General features: G+C 43.3%; 1 protein-coding gene across 3 annotated transcripts in view; it reads left to right on the forward strand.

Annotated features, from left to right (window-relative positions):
- The first annotated feature begins 1,392 nt into the window (after positions 1-1,392).
- The window catches only part of erlin2 (ER lipid raft associated 2), a 42,096-nt gene continuing 20,640 nt past the window's right edge, over positions 1,393-22,848 (forward strand). The window contains exons 1-7 of one of the 3 annotated variants that reach the window (XM_017723869.2): positions 1,393-1,495; positions 5,140-5,244; positions 9,485-9,566; positions 12,505-12,551; positions 14,086-14,147; positions 14,309-14,434; positions 14,803-14,876. In XM_017723869.2, coding sequence (XP_017579358.1) covers positions 5,141-5,244; positions 9,485-9,566; positions 12,505-12,551; positions 14,086-14,147; positions 14,309-14,434; positions 14,803-14,876 — 495 coding nt within the window. In that variant the 5' untranslated portion in view covers positions 1,393-1,495; position 5,140. Of the gene's footprint in view, positions 1,496-2,611; positions 3,089-3,158; positions 3,271-5,139; positions 5,245-9,484; positions 9,567-12,504; positions 12,552-14,085; positions 14,148-14,308; positions 14,435-14,802; positions 14,877-22,848 lie in introns of those variants that run through there. The other 2 variants (XM_017723870.2, XM_037531290.1) reach the window with 2 other exon arrangements.

Here is a 22,848-nt window from a genome sequence, read left to right on the forward strand (position 1 = left end):
TCCAGCCTCTATCAGAGTTCTAGACGTCACTCCGCTCTAAAAATCAGATTATGCTGTTTAGATAACTGCAGAAATCCGATTATACTCATATAAACACACTCAATGTGGAAACCTGATGAGCAGCCTCTGTTGATCATCGGAGACTCGTGTGAAACGGCCGGCGGAGTTTACAGCTGCTGAAGCTGCTGCAGCGGGACTGGAGAGCAGTGATGAAGATAACGGAGCAGTTTCATATGAAACATATGAGGATCCTGTTATTATCACGGTCACAGCCACGGCACTCATAAGCAAAGTCTTTCACACACACACACACACACACCCAGGGTGGGTTCTAGACCCCCCGGCCCAAGCACAGTAAACGCTGGAGAACACGGAGCCGAAAACTAACGCACCACAACATTTCTACATTATTTACATCACATCTTCGGCCAAAACAGAGTTTAGAGATTTATACGGTCATTTAGCGCAAACAGTGAAAGCTTCTAGTTTAACCTCTTCAGCTCCTCGAGACCACCGGTGGGTCCAAAACTCACTTCATCATGTTCTTCATAACGTTCATATTCCATAAGCTCCATTCAGAAGCTGGGCGTCGTGTGAGGCTGTAGCTCTTCTCACCAGTCTAACAGACGGTGATGTCATTTTAAACCCTTATAATAAAAGAAGCTGAAACCAGCCATTAGGGGTGTACTCTGTGTACTTCTGGTGCCGGTCCAAGCCCGGATAAATGGTGAGGGTTGCGCCAGGAAGGGCATCCGGCGTAAAACTTGTGCCAGAACTATCATGCGGATCACAAATATGTGTGACAGAAGGACAGCAGCAAGAGTGAAAGGGAAGGTTTACAGGACAGTAGTGCGTCCTGCATTGATGTTTGGTTTGGAGACCAGATGTTTGTTTTTCTACTGAAAGTCGACCCGTTTTTCCCCAAATCTGGGCTCTAAACTATAAACAGACGGCGTCTCTTCAGTGATCTGCTCTGGAAACATCACTTTTAGAAAACAACACAAAGAGCGGCGCAGATTTTTGGCTTTCAGCAGTAAATTGTAAGCATGTAGTGACATGTGGAGATCATAAAACACATGTTCTGTTCATCTTTCACAATCAATCAATCAATCAATCAATAAACCAATCTTCATTAATTTCACGCAGTTACTGAATAATATGCCTTACGATTTGGTCAAATGGACCAACCAAAATATACCCTCAAGCCTAAGCTAAGCATCTTAAACGTCATTTCTTTACATTGTCTGGACGTTTCATGATGAGCGGACCAATAGAAACGTCCCCCTTAAAGAAATCCAATTTACAGACTTGCACAATAGCAATAATAATTTCGACTTTGGCGCCATCTGCCGGCCACGACACGCACAGCAGAGTGACGGAGGACGCATGAGTGCGTCACGGTGCCACAGATCCTTCGCAATGGCAGCGAGATAACCTACTCTTACAGAATCCACCGCCGCCTTCCTGGAGGGATTAACCGAGAGCCCGTTGACAGGTACGACGCCTTTTCTTACCCTTTTCCAACTCGAATCAGCTGCTGGGGTCATTAGGGACTGAAGAACGGCCGCTTTAACGGTACAGAGCGTAAATACGGTTAACGCGACCGGGAGAAGTGTCAGCGCGGTTTAGCTTAGCCAAGTTAGCAGTACACAGCACTAGTAGTTAAGGTGGCATCCGGTCCCGCTGACGGCGGCGGTGTTTTATTGAGCTCCGCCGATGCGGCCCGACTGTTTTCGGGTTTAGCGGCGTCGCTCAGCCGCTCTGTGGGGTTTAATGTGAGGAACACCGCAGGACGAGGGCTGTTAGTGTGTCAGGCGGGCTTGTGTTCGGCTGCGAGGCGTTTCTCAGGCTTAGCCGGCCGGCCGGCGCAGGCGAGCCGCGGCTGTGGATGAAACTCGGCCGGTTTAACAAAATGAACAACAACATTTTACACAAAACACCAGAAAGCGGCGTTTGTGCGGTCTGTAAAACCCCCGGCCCGCGTTCTCGCGCTTTAAAGTCGTTAAATGAGAGAAACCGCGCGCGTCTTCGCGGCCAAAGATAGTTTCATAGTTTCAGGTGTTGTGTGCGGAGCCCGTGAGGCGACACCGAGATCGTTTATTTTATAAGGCGTGGCCACAAATTAATATATTGGGGCAGCGAATTATTATATTAACGCCACAAATTACTACACTGAGACCACAGATTAATATATTGAGGCCACAAATTAATATTTATTAATTGTTAATAGTAAATAATTCACTATGGATGGATGGACGGATGGATGGACGGATGGATGGATATACCACAAATTACTAGACTGAGACCACAAATTAGAACATTTTGATGCCACAGGTTATCAGTTAACTTGTGGCCTCAGTATAGTGATTTGTGGCCTCAACACAGTTTTCAGTGGCCCGAATATAGTAATTATTATATTTTATTATTGTTTATTAAAAATAATCACTGTCCCTTCAGGGGCTCTGTAGTTTAGGGCCTCTGTAGTTCAGGACCTCTGTAGTTTCAGGGGCTCTGTAGTTCAGGGGCTCTGTAGTTTAGGGCCTCTGTAGTTCAGGGCCTCTGTAGTTTAGGGCCTCTGTAGTTTCAGGGGCTCTGTAGTTCAGGGCCTCTGTAGTTTAGGGCCTCTGTAGTTTCAGGGGTTCTGTAGTTCAGGGCCTCTGTAGTTTTAGGGCCTCTGTAGTTTTGTATTTGGAACCTGGTGCAGAACATGTGATTTCCTGAGAGGTGATTTTGGAGAGGACTTCCACCAAACAAGCAAAAAAAAACCAAAAGACCCCCTCTTATGGCACACACTGCTCCCCCTGTAGTTCTGGAATATGGTGAAGATCACAGATGAGCCTTTGATCTCTGGGTGGGGTTTGCCTTTCAAAGGCTATTCACTATTTCACCATTACCCCAAACATAGTCGATCACCTAAGACGTGTTTAGTGGAGTCCAAAGTCCAAAGTACCTTCATTTTCCACCGCAGCCAAGAGGCGAATGCAGCTCAGTAACTGAAGTCTGTCACCGAACGTCGGCCTTCTGTTCCACTGCATCGTCACTGCGGCTGCTGTGCTGTACAGCTCATCCAGGCAGCCGGTTGGGCCGGGTAGGTCCTCCTTTTCCACATGACTGCTGCTCACAGATGTTTACAACCAAATACAGAGTCGTTTACAGCCCCATGTGTCCAAATAAGAGTTTCACCTTCAGGCCATATGGCGTTGGTTTCCTGCTAATCCTCTTAGCCTCCAGCCAGGTCACGACACGGCACGCCACTTGAGTGAACATCAGGTGAGGAAACAAGAGGAAGTTTATTGTTGTCGTTATATCTAATAAAGTGAAACGCAGGCTCTGTAGATAAGATTTCACCACAGATCACCAAAACCCCCCCAAAACCCACCCAAACCACCAAACCCACCCAAACCAGCAGGGGTCACCGACTTTCTGCAGAGTCAATCACTACAGACCTCCAAACTTCATGTGGCCTTCAGATCAGCTCAAGAACAGCGTGGAGAGCTTCATGGAATGGGTTTCCATGGCCGAGCAGCTGCATCCAAGTCTTACATCACCAAGCGCAATGCAAAGCGTGGAATGCAGTGGTGTAAAGCGCCGCCACTGGACTCTAGAGCAGTGGAGACGTGTTCTCTGGAGTGACCAATCACGCTTCTCCGTCTGGAAATCCGATGGACGAGTCTGGGTTTGGCGGTTGCCAGGAGACGGTACTTGTCTGACTGCATTGTGCCGAGTGTAAAGTTTGGTGGAGGGGGGATCATGGTGTGGGGGTGTTTTTCCGGAGTTGGGCTCGGCCCCTTAGTTCCAGTGAAAGGAACTCTTAAAGCTTCAGCTCCAAGAGATTTTGGACAATTTCATGCTCCCAACTTTGTGGGAACAGTTTGGGGACGGCCCCTTCCTGTTCCAACATGACTGAGCACCAGTGCACAAAGCAGGTCCATAAAGACGTGGATGAGCCAGTTTGGTGTGGAAGAACTTGACTGGCCTGCACAGAGTCCTGACCTCAACCCCATAGAACACCTTTGGGATGAATTAGAGCGGAGACTGTGAGCCAGGCCTTCTCGTCCAACATCAGTGTCTGACCTCACAAACGCGCTTCTGGAAGAACGGTCAAAAATTCCCATAAACACTCCTAACCCTTGTGGAAAGCTTTCCAGAAGAGTTGAAGCTGTTATAGCTGCAAAGGGTGGGCCGCCATCATATTAAGCCCTATGGATTAAGAACGGGATGTCACTCAAGTTCATATGAGTGTGAAGCCAGACGAGCGAATACTTTTGGAAATGTAGTGTGTGTATAATAATGACCATAATATATTAATCAAAACATGGAGCAAGTAGGCAAGGCAGTGCAGAGAGAGGTCTTGATTGCTCTCACATTTGCTGTCTGGGTTGGGATTATGAAATCCTCTGGGTGGTGGTTCTGCTGTATTGGTGTTGTATTTAATTCTATCTTATAGTATTTAGGACCGTCACTGTCTATTATGTTAGTAATGAAATAGTTTGCTGATTTTTGGACAGTTAATGAGATCATTTGAGTTCTTATAAAAGGCAAATTCTAAAAACTGATAAAAGTGAGCTGTAACAAACTATGCAGAGCCTTTCAAAGATAACGACATTAATAATAAATAAACGAATAAATAAATAGCATATTTATATAGACCTATCTTTAAATTCACTCGGTGTGTTTAAAGGGCACGGTACCAATTTTTCAAAATCTCTGCATCATTCAGTCGCTCCACTGTAAACAGAGAGTTTCAGAGCGGCTTGGTGTGAAATGGTTCAGACGTCTTTACAGTGGTGGTGATGGGAACCAGGGGTCGCCATGACTACAACACAGACATAGACATTTTATTCACTATCTAGAACCACCAGTGCACCTGCATGAGTTTTATATGGACTGTTGATGGTGAAATAGTGGAAACTCTGAAAAAATTAGTTTTCTTTAGGGACTATTTTGCCTCATAACCCCTCTTCCCTTTTCTGTGAGGGAGCTTTTAGAGGTGGACGTTTGGTTCCTATCACTACCACTGTGACTCTTCCAACTTTTTAATTATGCAGAGTTTTTAATAGCACGTTAATGTACTGTCCTATAAATTATATTTATATTTAATCTGTTTTTTCTGCCCTTTTGGTTATTTTTGTGTTTCAGGATGACGCTGGGTGCGGTAGCCTCAGTGATTTTGGCCATAGGAGGAGCAGCTCTGTTTTCTTCCGTTCACAAGATTGAAGAAGGACACACTGGTGTTTACTACAGGTCAGGATGTCTAGTTAGACCAGCTCACTGTTCAGAATTTTCAAGATTTCACAGGCCTGTATTACAGAAACGTCCTAACTCAAAACTTAGTCACCATGACGACTTCAGTCACGACTGAATTTGGGACAGAATCTGTGACAGAACAACAGCTCCTAACTTCATAACCTCGTCATTAACTCCAGATAAGAAAACAGTGTTAGAGGAACATCCTAAGTAGACTAAACCTCCTAAATACTGTCCTAACTTTAAGATGAACCCCAACAGTGTCTTAACTTCTCTCTAACCGTCTGGTTCTATTGTTTTGTGTAGCTCAGTTCACTGTAACTGGCATAATGACGCTCCATTTATCTACACTGTAAACGGTGCTTTGTAAAAATGTTAAAAGCCCCAGATGCTGCAGACTCGATCTCCACCGTCCCTCTTATTACCTTTGTGTGTTAATGTTGATGATGAAATATTACAGTGATGGTGGTGAGTAATGAGGAGACGGAGCTGAACGTGGGTCTGTTCGTTAAGAGGAGTAACATTAGCTCGCTGAAGCATCCGGGAAATGGAGACTGAAACTGAGAGCGGTGATGCTCTGATAAACATAAGGGGGGCGCTGTGACACTTCTTAACTCTCAGTTTCTCACGCTTTATTATTATTATTTCACCTTTTTAAATCCGTGACGGCAGCTAACGTTAACTAATCAATTGGATTGTGATTGGTTCCTAAGCGCCTCACCATTGTAAAAATATGCCGCCTCGAAATCTTTTTGAATCTCCCTGCACAACCACTACACAAACTTTACAGCCAGACAAATAATTATTCATAAATGTTATTATAAATATAACATAGCCGAGGACGAGTGTGTCCTGTTTGAATAATCTGCTCTTTTGTCCCCTTCGGCCATGAGTGGACACTGATGTAACCTAATGGAAGTGGGCAAGGGCATGTTAAAGATTATTGGAACAAAACCGGCATCTCCTGATATTAATAAAGCATATACAGTCGATGTAATAGCGATGAATCTTTCAGCCTTAATAAAATTGGCACCAGTGTGGTGTTGACAGTTCAAGGGATTGTATTATTGAACTCGTTCACCAAAGGCATAGTGTTTTTTTTAATCCACCAACATGGAAAATGCTGAGAAACAGCTCTTTACTATGTGTATAACACAATATATTGAGGACACAAATTAATATATTGAGGACACAAATTAATATATTGAGGTAATAATATATTGAGGACACAAATTATTATATTGAGGACACAAATTAATATTTTGAGGACACAAATTACTGTATTGAAGCCATAAATTACTGTGTTTAGACCACAAATTAATATACTGAGACCATAAATTAATATATTGAGGACACAAATTATTATATTGAGGTAATATATTGAGGACACAAATTACTATATTGAAGCCACATTTTACTATGTTTAGATCACAAATTAATATATTGAGGACACAAATTATTATATTGAGGACACAAATTACTGCATTGAAGTCAAATTTACTATGTTTAGATCACAAATTATTATATTGAGGACACAAATTAATATATTGAGGACACAAATTACTGTACTGAAGCCACATTTTACTATGGTTAGACCACAAATTAATATATTGAGGCCACGAATTATGAGAATCTTGCCGATTAATATTTCAGCCTTAATAAAACCGGCGCAGATGTGGTGGGTAACATTTTAAAAGTTTAATGGATTGTATTATTGGACTCGTTCACTAAATGCATAGTGGTTTTTTAATCCACCAACCTGGAAAAAGCTGAGAAACAGCTGGACTTTTAACTAATGCACTGCCAAATACAGTTAATCCAGTGCAATGATATTAATGACTCTGTCCAGCAGATGGCGCTGTGGCTCTTGGGGGAGAAACATGATGGACTTAATAATCAGTCTCAGTTCTCTCGATAGATTTTTAACATCAGCAACAAATTCAAAAACCTTGTGATCAGTGTGCCACTCAAAGTCCAGGGTGTCCAGTCAGTTCGGCTTTGGGTGTCATTTAGCAGAGAACTGTTCAGGGGTGAGTGGGATGAATCGCAAATGGAGACGAAAGAATATTTTTCATGTTGTCATTTTAAAATGTACAACAGTGCAAAAGGAGATTTTCTAATAAATAATGAGATTAACCTCTTATTCCCAGGGTATATCTTGGTTGGTCCATCTGAGTTTACATGACCAAATTGTAAAGCAAATTATTCAGTAACTGCATGAAATAAATGTACATTTTTATTTATTTATTCATTTTTTTTGTAAAAGCCCCTCAAATTAACAGAACATGTGTTTTATGATCTCCATATGTCACTACATGCTTACAATTCACTGCTGAGAGCCAAAAATCTCCGCCGCTCTTTGTGTTGTTTTCTATAAGTGATGTTTCCAGAGCAGATCACTGAAGAGACGCCGTCTGTTTATAGTTTAGAGCCCAGATTTGGGGAAAAACGGGTCGACTTTCAGTAGAAAAACAAAGTTCAGCTTCTTTTATTATAAGGGTTTAAAATGACATCACCGTCTATTAGACTGGAGAGAAGAGCTACAGCCTCACACGACGCCCAGCTTCTGAATGGAGCTTATGGAATATGAACGTTATGAAGAACATGACCGAGTGCGTTTTGGACCCACCGGTGGTACCGAGGAGTTTTAAGAGGCAACATAAAACTCCGATTCCGAGCGTAAATGCCTGCAAACACTTCTTCCCGTTCTCTGTTTAGCAGTAAGAGTTTAACTTAAAATACCAAAGGGACAAAAAATGAAGAAAAATACAGTAATTTCATAACAATAATGTATTTTAGTCCGACACTTACTCGTTGTTGCTTCTAACCCAAACTGGATTTCAGGATTCCAAGTTCCCATGTCCACCATAGGTGACCTCAGAAAAAGATACTGTTAGATGGATATTATGGAAACTTTAATGGATGTTAATGAAATTACTTTAAAAAATGAGCTAAAAAAGCATTTTGCTCCGTAAAGCATATCAACTACAGGCTTTAGAAGCATCATAAATATTTTTTACATTTTTATTTTTATTTTTAATATCTCTCGCTCCCATAAAATATGTTTGCTGAGATGGCAGCAATTTGCAAATGACACCCCTGCAAATGATGGATCACTGGAAAGGCCAGGGTGTCTCTACATGGCGCACCAGGTTTTAGCACTGTAGCTTATACGGTTTTTGAAATATCCTTTGTGGACTCGTTTCCACCACAGAGGACGAAAAAGAATGACCAGTTACCAGGTAACAGTTTACTTAAGCAAGAGAACCCGAGAGGGAGTGTGTTATTATGAAATAACATCCTGGCTGTGACCTGGTGGCCGTAGATCATCACAGCCGTGATGTTATTGGTGATAACTCCCTCCTCGAGTGTCTCTACTGCTTTAATACAGCAGGTAAATAAATACAGTAAGAAATGAATAAACTGGCCGTGAACGCGGCTTTAATATGTTTTAATGTTCAGTTCCTTCCTCCTAATTAGAGCTCCTTAACGAGCAGCTCGCTGCTACGTCAGAGTAACGAGCTCCGCCCACTCGCTGCTCAGCCGGCAGTTCGTTCTCCAGCTCCTTGCACTAAATTCCCAAACTGTCGTCACCACTGAGCAGCTTTTCAGTCGCAGCTGTGACAGAAGAACCTAAACAACCTGGAATCGGCCAGAAATGAACCCAACACCATTCGCCAGACGTGTCTGATCTTCAGAGTCGGACCAAATCAGACTGAGCCATAAAACTGAGCCAATATCAGGTTCAGCTCAGTTTGGTCAGTTTGTCCAGATCAGTATTAATGTTGTTTTGTTCCAGCCGGTCTGTAAAGCTTCTTACAGCCTGTTTAGTGCGTGTTTAGTTTAGTGGTGGTGTGTTAGTGTGTGTTGCGCTGGTCCGAGTGGATCAGACACAGCAGTGTCACTGCTGGACTGAGAATAGTCCACCAACCAAAAATATCCAGCCAGCAGCGTCCTGTGACCACTGATGAAGGACTAGAGGATGACCAACACAAACTGTGCAGCAGCAGATGAGCTGTCGTCTCTGACTTTACATCTACAAGGTGGACCGACAAGGTAGGAGTGTATAATAGAGTGGACAGTGAGTGGACAGTGTTTAAAAACTCCAGCAGCACTGCTGCGTCTGATCCACTCGTATCTGGATGTATTGTGAAACTGTCAACCAAACATGTCTTGACTGATCGACTATATGTAGGTTAAAGGGGAAAATGGAGCAAACGATTCCTCTGTTTTTCAGGGGCGGAGCTCTGCTGACAACCACCAGCGGTCCAGGGTTCCACCTGATGCTGCCATTTATCACCACCTTCAAGTCTGTACAGGTGAGAAAGTTACACCACATTAATCTGTGATGCTTCAGTGATGGAATTCATTCTGTTATTTTTTTATGCTCCTCAAAAAGTTCTCGTCTTAAATCGAGAGAAGTAGAAGTTCCAAGGAAAGAGACCCAGATATATGGGCCATTTGCTGTAGTTCATTAGTGTTGGAAAATAGTTCACCAAGTTCTGATTACTATAATGTTTGGATCCAGACATCAAAGCACTCAAGGCACTCAACTCAGCTTAGTTAGTGGCGAAATATTTTTCCAGCTCTCGCTGTGATATCAGTCAGTGCGTTTACATGCACTTAATAATCTGATAACTGCAGAAAAACTGATTTTATCTGTAATCTGATCAACACGTTTACATGCACTTGAGTAATCGGATTATGGGGAAACTCCAGCTCTACACCAGTCAGACAGTAATCAGATTCCTGCTTTGCAACCAGCCGATAAACTCACAGAAGACGATGTGCAGTAAACAATGTAAAACTTTTGCATTGCATTGCATCACATTACGGAAAAAACAGACATGCATCATCTAGAAGATGAAGAATATTTAAATCCTTTATTTCGGCACCGTTTTGCTGCGTCTTGCAGCGATGCAGCTCGCTTATTTCCAGTACTGCTGTCTGTTCTTGCACACGCGCAGACTGAGAAATGCGAGAGAAATCCGAGTAAGAGCTCACGTGCACTGAGAAATATTCATTACCTCATACATGGGACCTCACGTGCAATATACTCATGTACCTATTTAAAAAAGATTTTTCTGTCGACATACATATGTTTACATATGCACTACATTGTATTACTTGCAGTAAGTAAGTAAGTGATACTTTTTTGATCCCACAACCAGGGAAATTCCACCTCCGCATTTAACACATACACACTAGTGAACACACACACTAGGGGGCAGTGAGCACACTTGCCCGGAGCGGTGGGCAGCCCTATCCATGGCGCCCGGGGAGCAGTTGGGGGTTAGGTGTCTTGCTCAAGTCACCTCAGTCATGGACTGTCGGCCCTGGGGATCGAACCGGCAACCTTCCGGTCACAGGGCCAGTTCCCTAACCTCCAGCCCACGACTGCCCCAATATATGATATATACGATATCGGATAGCCTACCGATCTACTCTGAGCCAAGGCAACAAAATTTCGTTCTTAAGCGCGCTGTACGGTGTTAATTTGAATGACAAAGTCTGTCTAAGTCTAAGTCTACAATCCAGACTCATCAGATCATCTAGATCAGAGTGTGCCGTTTACACGACTGTTTGAATAATCGGATAACTGCAGAAATCCAACTATGATTGGATTACTGAGCGCATGTGTTTCTCGACCCAGTATTTATCCTCAGTTTGCAACTGAGAGCACAAATAGGTCCAGTCCGGTTTGTCTCATGTGATCACGGGGAAGATTGGGAAGTCTGAGCTCTTATTCCTTGTTGAAAATCTCCACGTGTGCTAGAATCTCTCTTTGCCTTATTGTCTTGTTTTATGCGCTATCACGTGAAGTTTGTGATGACCTCAAATTTGTTAGGATCCGCTTGATGTCAGGCTGACTTTAAAGCAGGGAAAACTCTAAGCTACACAGGGGGACTCCATAACTTCAGGAATGCAGTGTATTATGTTGCCGTGTGCTTTGGGGCCTCAGCCATGTCTTCATTGGATTGTAATGGAATCAGCAGGTGTGCAGGATTGTAATATGAGTGGCTGACACCGTACAAGGCTGTCTTTGACTAGACAGAGGCATTGAGATGGATTTATTATATGCCAGATGTTTGCCCCGATTATCTATGACTTAAAAATACTGATAAGCTCACCCCTTTGTCCTGAAAGGCGTTCCCTGATTTTCCCTGATGGCAGCCTTACACCCAGTGACTCAAGACGTTAAGCAGCTTAGATCACGTGTGAGTGGTCTAAACTCATCACAGTAGTCAGGAACCCACAGGGCCTTCAGATGCTAGAGGGCGCTCATCAGCAGGTCCAAAATGAATAGGTTCTTATGGCGCTTCTGTGCAAAACCATAGTTTGTGAATGCGCAATAATGTTTATACAGGGAACTGCACTGTTTTTGAGCTATAGAACATTCTAACAGTAACAGAGTGAGATCAGACCGCTTCACTAAACCAATGAGCCGATCATTTCACCAACCAATCAGCACTCAGTAGAAATAATGCCAACCAATCAGCACTCAGTAGCAGGAATGACAATCAATCAGCACTCAGTAGCAGTAATGATAACCAATCAGCACTCAGTAGCAGTAATGATAACCAATCAGCACTCAGTAGCAGTAATGATAACCAATCAGCTCTCAGTAACAGGAACGATAACCAATCAGCACTCAGTAGCAGTAATGATAACCAATCAGCACTCAGTAGCAGTAATGATAACCAATCAGCTCTCAGTAACAGGAACGATAACCAATCAGCTCTCAGTAGCAGGAATGCTAACCAATCAGCACTCAGTAGCAGGAATGCTAACTAATCAGCTCTCAGTATAGTAGCAGTAATGCAGAATGAAATTATTAATATCTTATTAATAGTGTATATATTAACCACTTACTAAGGATTAATTAAGCTTTAAGGAAAAGTTTCTGCATCACTAAGTTGCAAAATAATGAATAACTGGTTAGTCTTTTAAAACAGTCTCATTCATAATTATTAGTTTTTTATACAATAAATAAATGACTTATAATTAATAATTAGCTCTCTGCAGTAAGTAATTATTGATTATTTGTATTTGTCACTAAGTAAAGGATTTAATAATCCAAGTGGTGCCTTTTATTAATGTCTAAACTATTACTGTACTGGGCCTGTTACTGTAAATTATTACTGATTTGGTTTTTTTTTTTTTACAGGTTGTTTGTTTGTTTGTTTGTTTACTTTTATGATCCAAACCCAAATCCTCACACATGCACTTCATTTCTGTTTTTATCCGATTTTACAGACAACCCTGCAGACAGATGAAGTCAAAAATGTCCCTTGTGGCACCAGGTAAGACAAGTCGCTGTCCATTTATCCACTTGTGCACCAGACCGAAACTCACTCATCCCCTCACCTCACCTCATCGTTACTGGCCCGCTGCCTGTGTTGCTCCGTTTTCTTGAACTGATTTATGCAGTCTGTGGAAAAGTCAACCCCCCCCACCGCCCCATTGCTCAACCCTTTAAAATCCCAGGCTTATTACATAACATACCAAGGCTTATTGTTTAAGTAAGTGCAGGGACTTCACCGCAAAACTTTGCTCACTAATGCTCAATCAGATTCTCACATCAATGATGTAAAACAGCTGAAAAAATACGGTACAATATACAGCAGATCTGTCTTACACGCCATGTAAACATGCAAAGAGACACTTTTATTCCTGCTCTCTCAAACTTTAACCTACGTCTGTTTATTATTTGTGCAATTATGTCTTGCTAATCTAACACAATCTATCCATCCGTCCATCCATCCATGTCCGTCTATCTGTCTGATTATCTGTCTGTCTGTTTTATCTGTCTATCATCTGTTTGTCTATCTGTCGGTCTGTCTGATTGTCTGCCTGTCTATCTGTCTGATTATCTGACTGTCTGTTTTGTTTATCTGTCTATCATCTGTTTGTCTATCTGTCGGTCTGTCTGGTTGTCTGCCTGTCTATCTGTGATTATCTGACTGTCTGTTTTGTTTATCTATCTATCATCTGTTTGTCTATCTGTCAGTCTGTCTGATTGTCTGCCTGTCTATCTGTCTGTTTATGTCTGTCTCTGTCTATCTGATTTGTCTGTTTATCTATCTGTCTGATTGTCTGTCTATCCATGTCTCTCTCTCTCTCTCTCTCTCTCTCTCTCTCTCTCTGTTTCTGTTTATGTCTGTCTATCCACCTGATTTGTCTGTCTGATTTTCTGATAATTCCCCTCATTGTTTCCTGTTTATTTATGAGTTCTGTCTCTTTTTCAGTGGTGGTCTGGCTGTCTGTCTGGCTGTCTGTCTGTCTGGCTGTCTGTCTGGCTGGCTGGTCTTCTGATAATTCCCCTTATTGTTTCCTGTTTATTTATGAGTTCTGTCTCTTTTTCAGTGGTGGTGGTCTGTCAGGCTGTCTGTCAGGCTGTCTGTCAGGCTGTCTGTCAGGCTGTCTGTCAGGCTGTCTGTCAGGCTGTCTGTCAGGCTGTCTGTCAGGCTGTCTGTCAGGCTGGCTGGTCTTCTGATAATTCCCCTTATTGTTTCCTGTTTATTTATGAGTTCTGTCTCTTTTTCAGTGGTGGTGGTTTGTCTGGCTGTTTGTCTGGCTGTTTGTCTGGCTGTTTGTCTGGCTGACTGGTTTTCTGATAATTCCTCTCATTGTTTCCTGTTTATTTATGAGTTCTGTCTCTTTTTCAGTGGTGGTGGTTTGTCAGGCTGTTTGTCAGGCTGTCTGGCTGGCTGTCTGGCTGGCTGTCTGGCTGTCTGGCTGGCTGGCTGGCTGGCTGTCTGGCTGTCTGGCTGTCTGGTTTTCTGATAATTCCTCTCATTGTTTCCTGTTTATTTATGAGTTCTGTCTCTTTTTCAGTGGTGGTGTGATGATCTTCTTTGACCGAATAGAGGTGGTGAACTACCTCGTACCCTCTGCTGGTAAGTAACTTGTGTTCTGTTAGATTTTTTTATGTAAGAGCAGTGATTACTGTACTCAGAGTTTTCAAGCTGTCAGTGGGTGGGTGGGGGGGGGGGGGGGTGCTTTGTAGGCTCTTGGTCTTTTGCCATTCTTTTCTCATTAATCAAATCCTCGCCCACAGTGTATGGCATTGTGAGGAACTTCACGGTGGATTACGACAAGGCTCTGATCTTCAACAAAGTGCACCATGAGCTGAACCAGTTCTGCAGTGTGCACACACTTCAGGAGGTCTACATAGGCCTGTTTGGTAAGACAAGACAAATTGAAAAATTGAGGAATCAGTGTTGTTTCAGTGCTCAGTGGAAGTCTGTTGCTGGTAGTTCTTGTGCCAAGTTTAGAATAAACTGTGAGTATAGCACAGACAGAACAATGTACCCCTTACACTGTAAGGGTTGTTATGTGGGTCCAGACTTAATTTCTTCATTCTCATAACTACAGAACCTACACATTAGTTTAGTAGAAGAGACTGAATAATTCCTTGTAAACACTGAATAACAGGTTATGGAATAATTCCTGTGTATGTGCTGGAGTGCACACTGAAATGAACTGTGTGTGTGTGTGTGTGTGTGTGTGTGTGTGTGTGTGTGTGTGTGTGTGTGTGTGTGTGTGTTTCAGATCAGATCGATGAGAATCTGAAGCTGACCCTGCAGGAAGATTTGACCATGATGGCTCCTGGTATTATCATTCAGGTGCGTTCAGAATGTATGTGGTTATGTTTTTCGATTCCACGTTGGATTTAACAAAATGAAGCAGTAAACCTTGCCTGAGCCAAAGTTCTGGCACATTTTGGACTGAGGTGTCCTTGAGCAAGACACCTAACCCCCAAATGCTCCCAGGGCGCTGCGGATTGGGCTGCCCACCGCTCTGGGCAAGTGTGCTCACTGCCCCCTAGTGTGTGTGTGCTCACTAGAGTGTATGTGGTGTTTCACTTCACGGATGGGTTAAATGTGGAGGTGAAGTTTCCCCATTGTGGGACTAATAAGGGTCACTTAAGCTTATATATTTTACTCCTCGCCCTCTGCCGGCAGCAGGTAGCGCGGGCTGGGCGCCTTGCTGCCGACGCCCTCTGCTGGCGGCAGGCGGCGCAGGCTCAACCCTTACAGTAATAGGTGTTGTAGTTACACACGTAGTTACTTTTTTCACTTCTAATTTTCCAACAATCTCAAGCGGGCCAGTCAGAGATAGTCAGAAAGCCGGTTGTGGCCCGCGGGCCGTACAATGCCCAGGTCTGCTGTAGAGGATGTGTTCACTTTTTTCACTTAGAAAATCCAAAGAACATGCAGCTTGACTGGGGTGTTGAAATGTTTCCACATGACTATATGTTTAAAATATGTTGAATTAAGATTAATTAGGTTAATAATAAAATAGTGTGTCTCAGCAGTGCTCACTGCCGCTCACTGCCTCCCCCAGAATCAATCCACAGCCTGGTACTGGTACGTGTCACGATGGCTGGGAACCTCAGCTTCAAACGAAACATGAAGAGAAAGTGTTTCACACATGGTTTACACAACCTAGTGGTATTTGTTTCTCATCAGTTCCACAGAATAAGCTGTTCAGGCGTCTGTTGTAGACACGTCATTTTTACGTGCAAACAATATACAGATGGTGCATCAGGTTCATTCAGAACATAAGTTAGTCATTAGTGTTGAGTTTTCTCTCTATAGATGATAAAAGCTCTTGTTATGCAATAAAAGTAGTACAAGTTATTTGTAGTGCCTGGCTTGGCCAGAAGTCCGCATTACACTAGGAATCCTTCAGCTGGATTGCACAGGCCGTACTCAGAAGTTGTTCCCAGAGAACAATAAGCTTCTGATCAAACCCAGAACAAATGCACAGTACACTGTACACATTCCCACAGATCTGAGCCAGCCAGGTCAGAGGACACAAAAAAGGCCTGTAAACTGCAGGCGCTGCTCAGACCTGCTGTTCATTCAGCCTGGTGGTACCACGGTTTCCATGGTAACCGTGTAATCTGGGCACATCAGAGATTAACGACATGCATCTGTCCTGTCGTCAGTGAGTCAGTGAGTGCGTTAACATGCACTTAATAATTGAGAATTAACAACCATTTGTCTCTGTGTTTGCACACTGTGGAATTAGACCTCCACATTTAACCCATCCGTGCAGTGAAACACCCACATACACACACACACACACACACACACTAGTGAACACACACACTAGGGGGCAGTGAACACACTTGCCCAAAGCAGTGTGCAGCCCTATCCATGGTGCCCAGGGAGCAGTTGGGGGTTAGGTGTCTTGCTCAAGGGCACTTCGGTCATGGACTGTCGGCCAAGGGGATCAAACCAGCAAACTTCTGGTCACAGGGCTGGTTCCCTAACGTCCAGCCCACAACTGCCCCGATCATAATCGGATTTCTCTTGTTATCTGATTATTCAAATGGTCATGTAAACGCTGAACTCTGATCTAGAAATCTGATTAAGAAATCTGATAAAGAGGCTGGATTTTAGCTCAGTAATCAGTGCATGTGAACTCTTACTGATTTCTTTCGGATTTCTCCGTCTGCGCATGCGCGAAAACGGACCGCGGTACCGGAAATAAGCAGGGAGCAGCGTCGCCACGAGACGCAGAAAAAATATTTAAGTATTCTTCATCTTCTGGGCGATGTATGTCATGAGTGTTATGTTTACGTCATGTCTTCTTCTGCGAGTTTATTGGTTGTAAAGCAGAAATCATGTTCCTCATTATCTGTTTACCCGGGAGCATGTAAACATGTTGATCAGATTACTGACATAATCTGATTTTCTGCAGTTATCAGATTATTATGTGCATGTAACCACACTCCATGTGAGTCGGGGTTCAAGATAATCAACTTTATTCCAAACATTTTTTACCTGCTTAACGTAATTTTACATAACTTTAAGCACATTTCTCAATAGTGTAGTATAGTGAGATAAATGTGCTCAGAACCAGCAAAATTATCTGCCGCTATAGTGATATAATTTTATTCAATAAAATTAAACAAGTAAAAAATGTCTAGAAATAAGCTGGATTAATTAGCGGAAAACATCTCCAAATAAGAAGTATTAGATAGATCGACTAGAATTAAGACCATTTCACTTGATACTAGACAAGACACTATTCTTTGCAGTGTGTGGTTGGGAGACCACACTGTTTCTGACACACTGAAGGGGTTAGGCATCTTGCGTAAGGACACCTCAGTCACATGCTGTCAGCTCAGGGGATTGAAGAGGCGACCTTCCAGGCACAGGGCTGGTTCGCAAACCTCCAGCCCACGACTGCCCCTAAATTACATTGAAATAAGAGGAAGGAAGAGAAAAAGAGAGAGTGACCGAGCAAGAGACCGGATCAGTAAATCTCGGGCTGGCTTTTACTTGTTGGCGAGAGATAAAGGATGCAAGACAGTAGGGCTGTGCAGTATGACTATCAGATCATGAAGGATTAGAATGTCTCCACGACACGCCATCACGGGCAGATCGGTGGATCGTGTTACAATGTACATTATACCCGCTGCAGTTCTACGCACATACAAGCGATATGGGTTTTTATTTTCCCTCAGTCAAAGCACTGCTAGTCCATTTCATGCCCACTCTAGAGGCACGCAGATAAACCAATCATAGCGTACCATCATGGCACTTTAACACTGGCAAAGAGTTAGTGCCTCAATAAAGTCAACATCAGTGATGGGGAACTGGTTTGGATTTCCCCAAACTGACGTGACACAAACCATGGTGATTTCCAGAGACTGCACGGAGAAGGTTCTCCTGTCAGACAGCAACACGTTTAAAGCGACAACATCCCAAACAGTCGAGCACTGAGGAGGTCCGCTCCCCTGCAGCCTGCAGAGGCTACTGTTAACGGTACAGCAAGACCAAAACAAACAACGCTAACCAGTGGTGGAAAGTAACTCAGTAACTAGTAAATGTAATTAGTTTCTGTACTTAAGTACTTTTTGGTGTATCTGTACTGAAGTTTCTCCACTTTTTCCTTTCACTCCACTACATTTCAGAGTCTAATATCCGACTTTTTCCTCCTACATTTTGAGAAATCTGTCGTTCCTTTTGGTTTCTGTGTGTATAAAAACGTCACATGTCAAAACGAAAGAAGCGCAAAGCCAGAGCACCAATCAGGGCCCAGCGGTCACTTTGTTTAGAGCTGGTTTTGACCTGTTGGTCATACCGACCCAGTGCAGCACGCGGTTCAACGTCAGCGCAGCAGCGTAAAACTTTGGGAGAGTCTGTTCAACATAAATGATGAACTAACCTAACTTTGTGTAAATAGAGCACAATATAGAAATATGTCCACATATGCAGTCGAGACTGACGCGGCTTTTTTCTGAATTTCTACAAACACCATTTCATTTTATAGTAAATGAGTTTGGGCTGGTTTATGTTTATGAACAGACGCCTACAGATCAACATAGTAAAGGAGCTCATCTGTGATCCTGAGTTTAAAGCCAGTTTTTATTCAACTTAAACTTGGAACTAAGTTGTAAATAAATCTGAAACTGAAACTTTGCTTGTGTGTAAAAAGTGATTTCAGAGCCACTCGGTTCTCCCTGATGGAAACTGTTTACCTTCAGTGTTTTGTGCTTCTGATCATTTTAATAGACGTCAGCGTCACTAATTAATGACGTTCTATTAAAAGACTGGTTTACCAAGAGAGACGCTGGAGGACTTTCACCTGAAATGAGTTCATGAAGCCAGTCTGGTTATAAAAATGATAACAGGACCAGATCAGAGCCAGAATTACTCTTTTAGTACTTTTACTTTATACTTAAGTACATTTGAAGGTAAATACTTTAGTACTTTTACTCAAGTGGAGGTCTAAAGGGAGGAACTTCTACTTTTACTGGAGTGATATTTTACCTTAGGTGTCTCTGCTTTAACTCAAGTACATGGTTTGTGAACTTCGTCCACCACTGATGCGAAACACAGGCATGTGAGAGAGGTGATCCATATGAGAAGACAAGTAAACGATGGAAAGGGGTAACAGAAGCAATAACATTTTATCTGGCAAAGGATAAGGTTCCTATCAAAACAGTGGAAAACGTGGGGTTCCAAAGAAGATGACCCGTGGCATGAGTTACCGAGCGCCACATACTTTTCCAACACTGCCATTCCACGGATGGGCACTGAATGTCCTGCCAAGATGGGAAACAAAGTTCAAAACATTTTTGTTTTGCAACAATAAGTGATGCTGGCCATTATGCAGAGCACACTTGACCTGATTGGTGGTGTTGTTTACCTTTTAAAACCAATATTAATTTTTTTTGCACGCAGATTAAAATCTGTTCAAAAACGTACTTTGGCCAAAATCGTCTATTATCCTTTTTTTCCTTTTAGTACAATATTTTAAATGGAGAGATTAGTTTGGTTGAACTAATCTCTGGTTTAGTAACTTTAGTAACAAAATGGTATTAAAAACCACCATGAAAAAGAATTGTGATAATAAACGACCGCCCACCTGTCCGGTCGGACCCTGAAGGACGTCTGACTGTCGAGCTCTCCTGCTACCCACTTCAGACCAGCTGCCACCTGCCTTGGACTGGCTGCCCAGAAAACTACAGTGATGTTTTCATGGACTCCCAGCTATTCCTACTACTGCTATTAATATTAGTAGTATAATAACTCTGTAGGCAGTCTGACCAGAGGAGGACGGGTCCCCCCTTGTGTGCCTTGGTTCCTCCCAAGGTTTCTTCCTGAGCTCTGAGGGAGGTTCTCCTTGCCACTGGTGCCCCTGGCTTGCTCACCTGGGGGTTTTACATTCAGGTTAAAACTCTGTCTTTACTGGATTTCTGTGAAGCTGCTTTGTGACATCAGTTGTAAAAAGCGCTACAAATTGATTTGATTATCGCGATCCTGCCAAACAAAAAATATTATTATTTTTGTCATATCGCCCACCCCTACAAGACAGTCTCGCGGCTAATGGGATTCCTACCAATGAATTTTTCTGAAAGACTGTGGCAAAGGCTGTAACCATATCTGTGTCATCCCTGTCTCACCGACTTTTATAGTTTTTCTGGATGCCAAAAGTCCCATTTCAGGCTTGCATGCGATAAATAAATTTATCAAAGGTTTGGTCATTTAGTCAGTCTCAGCGTTCGAAGCCCATCCATCCATCCATCCATCCATTTTCTAAGCCGCTTCTCCGTCAGGGTCGCGGGGGGTGCTAGAGCCTATCCCAGCAGTCTTCGGGCGAAAGGCAGGATACACCCTGGACAGGTCGCCAGTCCATCGCAGGGCAGACAGACAGACACAGACAGTCACTCACATCCAGGGGCAATTTAGCACGTCCAATTGGCCTGACTGCATGTCTTTGGACTGTGGGAGGAAACCGGAGAACCCGGAGGAAACCCACACAGACACAGGGAGAACATGCAGACCCCACACAGAGAGGACCCTGGTCGCCCGTCCGGGGAATCGAACCCAGACCCTCCATGCTGTGAGGCGACAGCGCTAAAGGCCTGTAATATTACTCTACCTTACCTACCTAAGACGACATGGTGCTTTCTTTTCTGGACTTGATGCTGAAGCCACATAAACGTGTGATGCGCACATATCTACATCCTTCAGCTCCTCAACTAATACAGAATGTTGGACAGTTTGGTTCATCGAGGTCATGAGGCAGGTGATTTTACATCATCATGTAGAGAGATATCTGTTTGACATGGTGGTGACTGATGAAGAGCATGGCCTTCATCATTAAGATTACTCAGTTCGTGCGGTTTGGCAGGCGAGGATACTTTCCTCCCAAATGATAAGAAACGTGTTATAATGCCAGAAATCCTCAGACCTCTTACATAAATTCAGGCCTTTATTAGACAAATGAGTGATAATGAAGCTTTGTGTGGTCTGGACTGCGTCGTAATCCGCAGAGACTGCAACTAAGAGTGGTTTAAATATGCTGCTTGCTTCAATACGCTATACAACAAAAGTATTGGGACACCCCTCATTATTGAGTCGAAGTGTTTCAGCCACACCCATTACTAACAGTTGGCTAAAATTAAGATCATAGCATTGCAGTCTCCATAGACAAACACTGGCACTAGAGGGTCGCATTGATGAGCTGAGTGACTTTAAGCATGGCACAGTCATGGGATGCCACCTCTGCCTCAAGTCAGTTTGTGGAATTTCCAAATTGCCTCTGGAAGCAACATCAGCAAATGAACTGAGCATCAGGAGCTTCCAGAAATGGGATTCCATGGCCAAGCAGCTGCACTGAGGCCTAAGATCAAAATGCACAATGCCAAGCGTCGACAGGAGTGGTGTAAAGCGCCGCCACTGGACTGTGGAGCAACGGAAATGCATTCTGTGGAGCGATGAATCACATTTCTGTATCTGTCAGTCTGATGGACGAGTCTGCTGCGAATCCCAGCAGAACGTTACCTCCCTCACTGCAATGTACCACCTGTAAAGTTTGGTGGAGGAGGGATAATGATATGGGGCTGTTTTTCAGGGGTTGGCCTAGAGCCCTTAGTTCCAGTGAAGGGAATCTTAATGCTTCAGCATAACAACTCATTTTGGACAATTGCACGCTTCAGACTTTGTGGGAACAGTTTGGAGCAGAACCTGTTCTGTTCCAGCATGACTGAGGCCCAGCGCACAAAGCAGCATCGATAAATAGCACAGCTGGGTGAGTTTGGTGTGGAAGAGCTTGACCGGCCCTCACAGATCCCTGACCTCAACCACAACACATGCCTTTGGGATGAACTATAATTGAGGTTGTGAGCAAGACCCTCTTGTCCCACATCAGTGTCTGACCTCACAAATGCTTTTCTGGATGAATGGGCACAAATTCCCACAGACGCTTTCCGGAATCTTGTAGGAAGCTTCCCAGAAGAGTGGAAGCTGTTAGAGCTGCAAAGGGGGACCAACTCCATATTAATGGCTATGGATTTAGAATGGGATTCATAAAAGCTCCTGTAGATGTAACGTCTAGGTGTCCCAATACTTTTGTCCATAGTGTGTCTGTGACTCAGCGTGATATCATTGGAACTGCGACTGCAGCAGTGAAGTAAACGATGCGTTTGTGAACGCTAACGGCCGTTTTTGGGTCTGAGTTCCGTTTTAGAATAGAATAGAATAGAATTCAACTTTATTGTCATTGCGTATGTCACAGGTACAAAGCAACGAAATGCAGTTAAGGGCTGAGCTCGGCTGTGCTGTGACTCTCCGCCTGTTCTTTGGTCAGTGAATCGCTGTCCTGCAGAGCTGAGCTCATCCAGTTTCAGGATGACTGACGAATGGAGGGTGAACTCCTCTGAACTGACCACAAGCTCAAAACCACAGTTCATCTTTTCTGCATTTCTTTCTTCTGCATTTCTCTCTCTTTTTCTTCTGCATTTCTCTTTCTTTCTTTCATTCTTTCGTTCTTCTGCATCTCTCTCTATCTCTTCTGCATTTCTCTCTTTCTTCTGCATCTCTTTCTTCTGCATTTCCCTCTCTCTATCTCTTATGCATTTCTCTTTCTTCTACATTTCTCTTTCTTTCTTTCATTCTTTCGTTCTTCTGCATCTCTCTCTATCTCTTCTGCATTTCTCTCTTTCTTCTGCATCTCTTTCTTCTGCATTTCCCTCTCTCTCTATCTCTTATGCATTTCTCTTTCTTCTACATTTCTCTTTCTTTCTTTCATTCTTTCGTTCTTCTGCATCTCTCTCTATCTCTTCTGCATTTC

Source organism: Pygocentrus nattereri, chromosome 20 (assembly GCF_015220715.1).
Source record: "Pygocentrus nattereri isolate fPygNat1 chromosome 20, fPygNat1.pri, whole genome shotgun sequence".
In the NCBI taxonomy this organism is placed as follows: Eukaryota; Metazoa; Chordata; class Actinopteri; order Characiformes; family Serrasalmidae; genus Pygocentrus; species Pygocentrus nattereri.